At 40.9% G+C, this 12,558-nt stretch overlaps 1 protein-coding gene across 2 annotated transcripts in view; it reads left to right on the top strand.

Annotated features, from left to right (window-relative positions):
- Positions 1–12,558, top strand: part of PIP4K2B (phosphatidylinositol-5-phosphate 4-kinase type 2 beta) — a 31,416-nt gene that overhangs the window by 1,689 nt on the left and 17,169 nt on the right. For both annotated transcript variants that reach the window (XM_020997322.2, XM_078156016.1), the window contains exon 2: positions 11,928–12,025. In XM_020997322.2, coding sequence (XP_020852981.1) covers positions 11,928–12,025 — 98 coding nt within the window. The remainder of the gene's footprint in view (positions 1–11,927; positions 12,026–12,558) is intronic.

The raw sequence follows: 12,558 nt of genomic DNA, 5'->3' as shown, positions 1-12,558 counted from the left end.
GATTTTTTCACCTTTCTCTACAGGAGAAGACTGGCTGGTTGATTGATAGACTCCAGTCTGATCCAGGGTCTTTGATCTTATTGAGGTTAGAAAAAAAGTATGCAATGATAGTGTGCATGGTTTTAACACATTGGTTTGAAAAGTTATTGTTTCACAGTGGTTGTCCAAATAGGTTTGGGGAACTGCAAGCTCATAACTGCCAGACCTTTAAGAGCTTCTTTGGGCCAAATATCCTATTGATGTGTAATTCTGAACTTGGAATGGCGATGAAATTTTGATCACCTTGCTTTTTCAGGGGTCAACCAGGGATAGTGGTAGGATCAGGTCCTGAAGTATAGATCTCCATCTGGACTCCTAGTTTGTCTTTCTTCCATAATATTCTTAGACAGCTTGATCCTAGTAAGCAGCTGCTTCTTTGTGTAGAAAACTGGAAGATTTTAGAATATAGAAAGTCAAAGATCACATAATCTGTTCCCTCATTTTATTGGGAACGAAACTAAGTCTCAGGTGAAGTAACTTTTCTAGGGTCACAAGAAAGAGTAAGGGGGTCCCAATGCTGCCAGAACCAGTACGTCTAGTGAATATGCTTATTTTGGCGTATTTCATTGTCTTACGTCAGGGAATTGGAATACACTCATTTGGTCAAGGGCAAATGGAAATTGTCTTGATGTTGCTGAAGAAGCTTGGTAAGTTATTTTTACTTATTGGCAGGAAGTTTTACAAGTTGTGCTTGTAAATCCACATAGAATCTGAGGAAGCTTCAGAATGACAGAAAAGTAGGTTCCAGTAACTCCTATTAACATGCCATTAGGAAAGGGTACTCATCTCCTTTGTTAATTTCTATATATTCCTGTCTTCTGGTTCTTGGGAGTTTGAGTGAAGGCCCATGTTTTTAGGTATAATTTAGATCTCTGGGGAGCCTCACTGGCTCCATGCCTTCAGCCAGGAGGGATGAATCTTCCCATGCTGTTTAATTGCATCTCAGATTATATGGAGATTGAGGATTTCCGTGTTCTTAACTATGAAATGGGGAGAATATTTCTCCCCAGATGATATTGGTAGAGTACTGTAGAATCTCCAGGAGACTGGCACTAAATTTTACTTGGTGGGTGGGTGTCCTTCCTTAGAACACAATTTCTTTAAAAAGAAGAATGGCTCCTTCCTGAATAAGAGCTCTTTAGCTTCCTAAATGACAAAGATTTTAGCAAAGCATCTGGCAGGGTGTCTTGTGTAATTGTTGTCTACAAGATGGAATGCAATGATATAGAAACTAGTACATTTAGGTGAATTCTGAGCTAGGTGAATGGTTGGGCCCAAAGGAGAGTCATTAATAGTTCAGAGTTTAGCTTGGAAGGAAGTCTGGTAGAAATCCCCAAGGAGCTTTCTCTACTGTGGCCCTATGCTGTTAGCATGCCATCTCTGCCTTTATCAGTCATTAGTAAAAATGTTAATGAAATTTGCAAATACCACAGAGCTAGGAGGGAAATCAAATGCAGAGGACAGAATTAGAATTCAAAAAGGTGTAGAATATCAGGCCACATGTAATAAAATGACCTCTAGTAGGGGGTAAATAGAAAGTCATACACTTGGGTTCAAAAGACTAGTTTGTAAACATAAGATGGAGGCCTAGATAGCAGGACATATATATAAAAATATTTTGGACTTTTAGTAGCATGCAAAGTGCAATATGAATCCACAGTGGGATATGGTAGCCAAGAAAGTAAATGTGGTCTTTGGTTACATTTTTTAAAAGCATAGTGTTCAGGACTACGGATGGTGATAGCCTTACTACTAACTTCCCTAGACAAACCACATTTGAGTTATTGTGTTCCATTCTGGGAGCCGTATGTATTAGAAAGGACATTGATAAGATGGAGACCATCCAGAGAAGGACAGTGAGAATGGTGAAGAGCCTTGGGGTCATAAGGATCTCCTGAAGGAACTGGGGATGTCTTCCTTGAAGAAGAGAAGATGTGGAGAGACTTGATAGGTCTCTTCAAGGGTTTGAAAGGCTGTTATTATATGGAAGAAACATTAGACTTGGTCTGCTTCAGCTTCAAAGGGCTGAACTAGGAAGAGTGGGTGGAAGGTATAAAGAGGCAGATTAGGCTAGTTGAAAGGAAAAAAAATTCCCAACAACTAGAACTACCCCCAGAGTGGAATGAACTGCCTTAGAAGACAGGTTACCTCTGACTGGAAATCTTTCATCAAAGCTAGGGGATCACTTGTCAGCTGTGTTATGAAGGAAAGAGGAGCTTTCTGGTTTGGATTTGGGTTGTACTTAATGGCTTCTGAGGTCACTTCCAATTTCAGTTGCCCAATCTGTAGAATGAAGTAGCTGAATTAAAGAAACTTTAATAGTCCATCCTAACTCTGAGATTCTGGGACCTCTTTGATTATTACATCTCTCATTAATTTTGTATTTATGATGTCTTCCTAGGAAAAGGTGGCCCCCAGGGCTGTGATGGTGTCTGGAACAGTCAGTGTAGTAGGTATTAAGGGTGGCTATGGCTTTACCCTTGGGCCATATGCCATATAATTTCATGGCTCATAAAGTACCTGGTTATTTGTCCTTCAAATAGAGATGGAAAGGAGGAGTTCAAGACTTTGAGATAAATGAGCCCAGCGTTATGCCTGATGACAAGGTAGTGAGCTTATCGTGGATGGTACCACAGAGAGCTAACTGGCTTTTCAGAGGAAAAATGTGAAACATATTGATTGCTGGACTCTGTAGCAGCCAAAGGGTGGGAGTAGGTTGAACAAAGCAGTGCTGACTGTGGAAACGTGCGGTTAAAGGGACATGGATAAAGTGGATAGGACAACCCCTAAGAAGGTAGATTGGGGGTGAGGACACTTGTGGCCTGGTCAGCTTCTAAAAGGCCTTTGAACTTATGTGAACTGATACTGAGTGAAGTGAGCAGAACCAGGAGAACATTGTACACAGTAACAGCCACAGTGTGTGATGACTAATTTTGATAAACTTAGCTCTTCTCAGCAACTGTGGTCCAAGACAATTTCGAAAGACTCATGATGGAAAATGTTATCCACATCCAGAGAAAGAACTTTGGAGTCAGAATGCAGATGGAAACATACAGTTTGCTCTCTTTTTTTGTTGTTGTCGTTTTGTTTTGTTTCTTCTTTCTCATGGTTCCTCCTATTGGTTCTAACTCTTCTTTACAACATGACTAATGTGAAAATGTGTTTAATATGAATGTATGTGTAGGGCCTATATCAGATTGCACTCTGTCTTGGGAAGGTGGGAAGGGAGGAAGGGGAAGAAAATTTAAAACTCCAAATCTTAGGGAAGTGTATGTTGAAAACTAAGAATTAATTAACTAATTAATTAATTTAAAGTAAAGGGCCTTTGACCTTGAGGAATCTTTTTAAATCTTTGGGAGACTCAAAGTATCTCACACCTTTGAAGACCTACTCAAGTGACCTAAGGGTTCAGATCTCTGCCTGATGGTGACCATCTTCATGGCCTTTATGCATTTTATTTTTGATTAGTTCCTCCCCAGAATTAAGAGTTAAACATCTCTTCTTCCTAGTTACTGCTCTCTGAAGCATGATGTCTCCACTTTGTTATCTCCTTTCTGCCATTTCCACACCCTCTCTCACGCTGCTCTTTATTCCTTTTCCCACTTTCCTGTCTCTCTACCTTCTTTTTGATTAGTCCTGGTCTAGAACCGCCCCATTTGTCTTCTTCCACTCTCCTGCTTTTTAAAAATAATCTTACTCGTTTGTATTCTTTTGTGGGCCTTCCTATGCCTGGCATCTTTCAGTACAGGGCAGAAATTAGGAAACAGAAAGCCAAGGAAGGAGAGAAATAAACATAGAAGTAACCTAATTAGTACTTGGGCCTCAAAAAATCCCTCTTTGGTTTTCATGTTTCAGGTCTAGATGTCCAAATATTTGTATTGTCTCAGTCTCCAAGCTCTCTTTTCTTACATTCTCTCATCCACGATAAAGTCCAGTGTTTTGCACATCAAAAATAGTGATCCTTTTGGAGAGTCAGCATTAGAATTAGGTCCCCTGGATCCCCAGTGTAGCTGTTTGAAGGACAGCTAAGGTCAGATGCTCTGAGGCATAGGAGGGGTGTTTGGAAAGGTGGAACCAGGTAACCGAGATCACCTCTTTGGGCTCATATTCAGTCATTTCGTGATTTATCCATGTTGATTTAGGCCTGGTAATGTGCAGATAGGCCAAAATGGTATTCCAAGGGCTCCTCAGTTTCACCAGTGTAAATATTCCTGCCATTGGCACAGGTTATAACCCATCTATGTCTTTGTGTGTGGTGATTAGGAGATTGTTGTGATTGAATAAAGCCTTCTCTGTTCTTATATTTGATCTTGGAATATAGTAGAATTTTTTTCTTCCTACTTGTGTTTTTATTGAATTTCAAAGTACTCATTAGTAAAAAAAGGGGAGCTGGCCCAGAAGTGTTTTGGTAACAGGGAGATTAAAATACTGCCTTTAGTATGTTCCTTCCTACAGTGGTACCCCACTGCCTATAGAATGAATGTTGGGCAGAAGGCATTGAACTTTAACATCCTTAAAATACCTTTAACACAGTCTGCCCCCACTCAGGAAGATAGAGTCATGTAGAATCATTGATTTAGAGGTGGAAGGAGCACCAGAGACCATCTAGTTCTAGTCCAACCTTCTTATTTGACAGATAAGGAAAATGAGGTTCATGGAATTGAAGGCCCAAGGTCACGTAAATAATAAGCATCAGAGATAGAATTTGAATCCTGTCCTCTGACTCTGATGCCTTTTCCGTTGTACTGAATTATGGTATTCTGGAGTTCAGAAACCTGGTTTTATTTCTGGCTATGCCCTGAGATTTTGGGGCCATGGTAAATCACTTCTCCCTTCTTAGCCTCAGATGTCTTATTGAGAAAATATGGCTGTTGGACTAAAGAACTTTTAATGGTCCATCTAGGTTTAATATCCCGTTTGTATAGCTTTAACCTACTTTACTTTATGGTAGAAAACCTTTACTTCAGCCAGGTCATTTCCACCCTTCCCCCATTCTTCACTCCTTGTTCTTCCACAATGTCCTTTCCCAGATTTCTGGGCTTATTCATTCCGACTCATCCTTTAGGATCCTGCTCATGTCTTGTTTCTTCCATGGATTCTTCCTTGGCCACTCTCACCCATGCTGATATTCCCTTCCTGAAAACTACTTACTATCTGGATGGTTGTTTTTATATTTAATCACATGCAAGTATATTTTATTTAATGTTGTTAATTGGTTCTGTGAAAATATTACTATGAGAAACAGAGTTGTGGATCCCCATTGGTTCCCTAATTAGACCATTTGATTTACATTTCAGATGGTCAGGCAAACATTTGTAAAACAAGTTCTCACAATGTTTCAGTGTTCGGTTTATAATGTACTAATTTCATTATTGGGAAATGGCATTGATTGGGGCTGACTTATAAAGGGTCTGCCTATACAGTTTTATAATGCAAAATCACAGAATATGGAAGCTAAAAGGGAGCTCAGAGGTCATCTAGCCCATACTTGAATAAGAACAATCACTAAAACATTCCATTGTTGGTTGTCTATCCTTTTTTGAAGACCACTAAGTAGAAGGAAGGAGTTAAGAGATATGAGGAGTAGTGAAGGTAGAAATGACAACATTTGGCAACTAATTCGACATATGAATGAGAGAGAATGAGGAATCTAGCAAATCTCGTGCCTAGAAGGATGGTGATATCTTCAACAGAAATAGTGATGGGTTTGAAGGAAAAAATAATGAGTTCTCTTTTGGACCTGTTGAATTTGAGGTACCTGTGGGGCACCTAGTTTGAAAATTCCAGTAAGCAAGCTGGCAGTGCAGGACTAGAGTTAGGAGAAAGACTGACTAACCATCTAGAGCTAAGAGGCATATGTATAGAATTGATAGCTGCACCCATGGGAGCTGATGAGGTCACCAAATGAGAAATTGTGGAGAAAGAAGGCCCAGGTTAGAGCCTTAGGGTATATGTGGTGGGAAGTCAGATGGATGGATGGATGGATGGATGGATGGATGGATGGTTTCCAGCAAGGGAGACTGAGGAGTAGTAGTTAGATAGAGGAACCAAGATAGCAATGTCAGGAAAACCCTGAGATGAGAGAGTGTTTAGGAAGAGAGAGTGGTCACCAGTATCAGTTGTTGCAGAGAATGAAAGAAAGATGAGGACTCAGAAAAGGCCGCTGGATCACTGGTAACTTTGGAGGAATCAGTGGGAGGAGTATTCATAGTGAAAAAAGTACTGGGTCTGGAGTATCTGAGTTTAAATACTGTCTTTGATTCTAACTGCCTGTGTGACTTTGGGCAAGGCAGTTAACCACACTCAGCCTCAGTTTCCTCATTTGTAAAATGACGAACTCGTACTAGAGGACCTCTGAAGACTCTTCCAGTTTCTGTGACCTATGATATAGTAAGCAAAATTTCAGTTGAATGATGAGGTTTGAAGTCAGACTGGGGATGGCGGGGGAAGAGAGAGTGAGAATGAGTTGGAAGTGAAAGCAAGGAGTAAAGACAGTTGTTGTTTTTTTCACTAGAAAAAGGAGAGATAGAGGACAATGGCTTAAGGTGATGCTTGAGTCAGGTGAGGGTTTTTAGGAATGAGGGACACCTGTGTGTGTTTCAAGGCAGCAGGGAGCCAGTAATAGAGAGCAAAGATTAGAAAGAGAGGGTGGATGATCATCTGGACAGTCTTCCAAGAAGGAAATCAGGGAATGGGATCAAGGGTAAAAGTAGAAGATTTGGCTTTAGTAAGAAGAAAGGCCACCATTTCCTCCAAGATTAGAACAGAGAGGAAAAGAGAACAAGGGATAATGTCAGAGTATGGAGATGCAGAATGGGGGGGAAAGGGAGCTCAGAGAAAATGGTCTCTTTTCTTAGTAAAGGATCAGATCCTCTACTGAGAGAGTGGGGGGTAGGGGGAGCGTGAAAGCTTTGAGTAGAGGAGAAAAGAACTCTGATGATAGAGAGAGTTTCCTACTATGACCTGAGCCCAGATGTATGAGTTATCCATTGGTTTCAGTTGTCCATGCCAAAACACCATTTGATGGCATAAATAATCAAAAGGAGAGTAGACCCTTTTCCTACCTAGTCAGCCTGCACATAGTTGCTTTCACCTTGGCCCCCATCCCCTCAACTCCCAGGAGGGATACAGTTAGATGGATAAAATTGGTATTCCTGAACATGGTTTCGCAAAGTTATTTTCCCTTTCCCAGGCAGCTGAGAAGGTGATCTCGCTTTGGTCCCGTAACAAGGTCTAAATTCTGGACTCTGCTGCATCGATTCGCTACAAGCCCTTACTCTTTGGGTCATTTACATAGTCTCCCCAAAAGTGGGGATCAGCTGGAAAAGAGACAAATATAAGGCCTCTTTAGATGCACTTCTTGCTTCCCTTAGCATATCTAAGAGTCAGGCTTTATGGGAGAGGAAAAGGAAACAGAATTGTTTATATGCTATTTCATTTGGTGTAGAAATAAGGAAAATCAGAATGGTTTTTAGCCAAAATTCAGGCTTAGCAAGCAAATTTACCAAAAGGTAGCAGAAAAGAGGGCTTGCAAATCCTCCGAAGGGTAAGATGTCTTCTCACCTCATCACTTACTGCTGCAAAAACAGGTTTTATTTAGCTGATGGTGTTGGTGTGGAATACCTAGTCCTGGCCTCTATGAGTTGAAATGGCACATAACTAATTGCCAGAAGTATGCTGAATCCTTTGCCTCAGTTTCCACATTAATAAATGAAGACTGGGCCTTTCTCACTTCTGGGAAGGCAGGATTTCCCCAAGCTGAGTCATAGTACATGAGCTTCCTGGGACTCTTCCAAAGAAAAGGATTTGAAACATAAAAAGGGTAGTAAATTAAATGCCATTTCTAAGATTCCTAGAAGAATCTTAATGACTCTTGGTTGGGTTTTTTTGTTTTCTTGTTTGTTTGTTTTTTTGCTGCAACAAGGGGCCATGTTGAGATAACAGGATGATTTGTATAGAAATCACCTGGCAGATACCATGCTGCGGTCCTGGACCCATTAGTTATGACTCAGGTCACAGTGGTAAATACAGAATGGCAGTTGGGCTTATTACACCCAGGAGAAGTGAGGCAGGGGAACATTGATGGCTGGTAGTCTGCCTTACAGTGGGAAGAGGGTTCCTGGAGGTGAGACGGGTGCATTGACCCAGCCCTTTCTCCTGTTCATCAATGGGAATCCCACCCTTGTTTAACATTCCACTCCATTGTGTCCTGGCTCATTGCTAACTGTGATGGGGAGGGGAGGATGAAAGAAATGGGATGACTTACTTCAGTCACTGGTCAGGATTTAAGTAAGAATAATTGAGTATGGAAAACTGATAGAACTTTCTCAAGGGGAGGTATCCCTCCATCCAGATTTTTGCTCTTCCCTAGCCTGACTTTATGATGGGGTTGAATACAATACTTCCTTATCAGCTTATAAATGATCATGTCCATCTCAATACACCTTTCCATATCACATTTCCCCACTTCATATTTCTAATTGTTTCCCCGTTGATGTTAAAGAGCTATTTATTTAGATGTTTCAATTTTATAAAGAACAAACTTGGCCCCAGATAGGAGTGGAGAAGACACGTTTGCAGAGGTAGGAGTCTACGGGTTAGAATGTTGCATATGAGATCATTTTTTTGATGTGTTAATTGGTTTTACTGAATTTTCTTTCTCTTTGTTATCAGGGCTGGCTCTGGAGGAGGAGTGAGAGGGATATGGAGAGAAATGTAGGCTATATAAAAACAAAAGACATCAATAAAAATCTATTTAAAATTTTTAAAAGAGTTATTCTGAGATTTATTACTATTGGGTCATAAGATTTTGAGTTAGAAAGGACCTCAGAGATCCTTTAGTCCAATGCCTCTCTTTTCATATGAGGAAAATGAGACCCAAAATGATGAAGTGACTTGGCCAGTGTGATACAGAATCTACCCAGGCCCCTTGACTCCAAATCTAGTCCAATCCAATCAATATTTATTAAGTGCCTACTATGTGCAAGGCGCTGTGCTAAGCCCTGGGGATACAATTAATTAAAAAAAAAAATCTTCAATGGGGCAACTCTGGCAGGTATATAGTCTAAACAGTATCTTCATTTTATAGCTGAGGGGTGAAATTATTTGCCCAGGGTCATATATCAAATAACTAATAATCAAACCCAGATCTTCTGACTTCAGTATTAATGCCATGTATTTATTCATTTGTTCGTTCATTTATCTATCTATCCGTTCATTCATTTACTTATTTATTTATATATTCATCCATCCATTTATTTATTTATTTAGGCTAGGCAATGGGGTTAAGTGACTTACTTGTCCAGGGTCAAACAGCTAGTAAGTGTTATGGGTCTGAGGCCAGAGGTCCTTCTGAATCCAGGGCCAGTGCTTTATCCACTGCACCACCTAGCTGCCCCCTAATGCCTTTTAATTTTTTAATGTTTTATTGGTGCTCTTTTTCCCCCTCAGATATCACTGTCACTTCCCAACAGCCCCTGCCCTCAAGGAGCTTACACTCTAATGGGAGGGGACAACACACAAAAAGAGGCAAGAAAGTGAGGGGGGAGGAAAACCAAGGGGTACCCAGGAGCAGTTGAAACCTGGCAGGGCAGCAGATGCAAAGTGGAGTGAGCTGAGTCCGGTTTCTGCCTTCTATAAAGAAAGGCATCAGGAGGAATTTGGTGTTCTGCCCTATAGCCCTCTAATCAGAGTGGAGAAGGAGACTGAGGAAGGTAGTGTCAAGGCTTGAGTTAGCAGCATCATAATAAGATTAGAGGTGGTGAGCTTTCTGGAGTTGAAACCACAGAAAGCAGCAGATGCCAGGTGGAGATCCAGTGTGTGTGTGTGTGGGGGGGGGGTTCCTACTAATTTCAAGTCAGTTACTTGAAATTTTAATAGATGAGTACAATTCAAATAGACTCACTGGGCTTCCCCACCATTTTACAGATGAAGAAATTGAGTCCCAGATAGGTGAAGTGACATACTCAAGTTGCCTGGATACATTGGGAATCTCAGCTAACAAATATTGAGCCCTTTTTCTATCCAAACTTCTTATTGTTAGACACTGGAGGATGAGGAATGATTTAAGTCAGACCTTCAAAGAGTTTACAATCTAGTAACAATAATGTTGCATTGGTATAGCACTTAATAGTTACAAAGAGCTTTTCTTGAATTACCTCATTTTATCCTCACTCCAACTCTGGCAGGTATGTCGTTCAAATGGTAATATCTTCATTTTATACCTGAGGAGTGAAATTATTTGCCCAGGATCACACAACGAATAACTAAGAATCAAATTCCAGTCTTCTGACTTCAGTACTAATGCCTTTTTATTTTATTTATTTTTTTTTTAGGCAATTGGGGTTAAGTGACTTGCCCAGAGTCACACAGCTAATAAGTGTTAAGTGTTTGGTCTAGAGGTCAGATTTGAACTCTGGTCCTCGACTTCAGGGCCAGGGCTCTATCCACTGCGCCACCTAGCTGCCCACCTTTTTATTTTTCTTAATGTTTTATTGGTGCTCTTTTTTTTTTGGATATCATTGTCACTTCCTGATGACACTTCCCCAATCATTGTAACAAAGAGGTACAGGTTTTTTTTCCTATTAAACATATTTTCAAATTAGTCGTGGTGTAAGGAAGAATTAGAACCAATAGAAGGAACCACTAGAAAGAGGAAACAAAACAAAATAGAAGAAAAAGAGCAAATAGTATGCTTCGATCTGCATTCAGACTACATAGTTCTTTCTCTGGATGTGGATAACATTTTCCATCATGAGACTTTTGGAGCTGTCTTAGATTCTTGCCTAAGTCTATCAAAGTTAGTCATTGCACAACGTGGTTGTTACTGTGTACAGCGTTCTCCTGGTTCTGCTCACTTCACTCAGCATCAGATCATACAAGTCTTTCCAGGTTTTTCTGAAGTCAGCCTGCTCATCATTTCTTGTAGCACAATAGTATTCCATTACATTCATATACCACAACTTGTTCAACCATTCCCCAGTTGATAGGCATCCCTTCAATTTCCAATTCTTTGCCACCATAGAAAGAGCTGCCATAAATATTTTTGTACATGTGGGTCCTTTTCCCATTTTTATGATCTCTTTGGGATATAGCCCTAGAAGTGCTGTTGCTGGGTCAAAGGGTATGCACATTTTTATAGCCCTTTGGGCATAGTTCCAAATTGCTCTCCAAAATGGTTGGATCAGTTCATAATTCTACCAACAATGCAATTAGTGTTCCAATTTTGCCACATCTTCTCCAACATTTATCATTTTCCTGTTTCATCATGTTGGCCAATCTGATAGGTGTGATGTGGTACCTCAGAGTTGTTTTGATTTGCGTTTCTGTAATCGATAGTGATTTAGAGCATTTTTTCATATGACTATAGATGACTTTAATTTCTTCATCTGAAAACTGCCTGTCCATATCCTTCAAAGAGGTACAGTTAAACCAAACAAATCCACCCAGTACTAACCATATCTGACGACATATGCCTGATTCTGCACCTGTAGTCTTCCCCCTGTCTGATGAAACATATTTCACCAGCATTCTTCTCAAGTTGCAATCCAGCACCATTTACACTATAACATGTCACCTATTTAGTAAGGGAGATGATGTGCGCAAATTAGTTATCTATAAGATTGAATGTTGTAAGTGCTATAAAGGAGGTACTTTAGGAGTTGAAAGAGTAGAAAAATTACTTTTTTTTTTTGGATGGCACAGTCAAATACAGAAGGAATGGTGGCATTTGATCTCATCATTAATGAATAAATCAGGTTTGAGAGAGAAGATGGGGAAGTGGGATTGTGTTTGGCATCGGGCTCTTGTTATGTAGGACAGAGTCATCTTAAATTCTTCCCTGGTGGCCGGCCTCATCACAGTCATGAGCTCATTGTTTTCTCCTGCAGATCAATGAGCTCAGCAATGTTCCAGTCCCAGTCATGTTAATGCCAGATGACTTCAAAGCCTACAGCAAGATCAAGGTGGATAATCATCTCTTCAATAAGTAAGTTCCTGGGGTCAGGTCTCCTGTTTGGAGGGCAGGCCTTCCCTTCAGTTGGAGAACTTTGGAAGCCAGATAACACAAAAGCCACAGACTTTAGCTGGCTCTTCCCTCTCTTACTGCCTCTTGATCTACCCTGCTTTGTCAGCAGTGCCATAAGGCTCCCAGTGGGCCTTCAACTGGGCACCAAGGACTCACTGGGGGCCAACTTGGATGGAAGTGAGCCCCCTGGTAGTTGAAGTGTGTAGTGTGGGGCTGCCAAGTTGTCATGATCTTGGGAATCCTGGTGTGTTTCTAGTCTGAAATGCAGTCAAACTCCCTGTGGATACATCTCTCCTTGCCCCTTTGAGTAGTGTGGAACAATAAGCCTGGTGAGGTGCCCAAGGGCTCTGGCCAGGGTTGCTTTTCCCATTTTTGGCCTTTATGGCATCTTGGTTAGGAAGCTAAAGCATCTGGGCTTTCTCTCTGATAATGGAATGGAGGACCCCAGGAGCTAGGGCTAGAGGACTCCTCTGTGCTCTTTGGAGATGTCTGCC

Source organism: Phascolarctos cinereus, unplaced genomic scaffold (assembly GCF_003287225.1).
Source record: "Phascolarctos cinereus isolate Bilbo 61053 unplaced genomic scaffold, phaCin_HiC Scaffold_5;HRSCAF=322, whole genome shotgun sequence".
Taxonomy (NCBI): domain Eukaryota; kingdom Metazoa; phylum Chordata; class Mammalia; order Diprotodontia; family Phascolarctidae; genus Phascolarctos; species Phascolarctos cinereus.
Note: the sequence above shows the minus strand (reverse complement) of the source record. Positions and strands in the feature narration are given on the sequence as shown.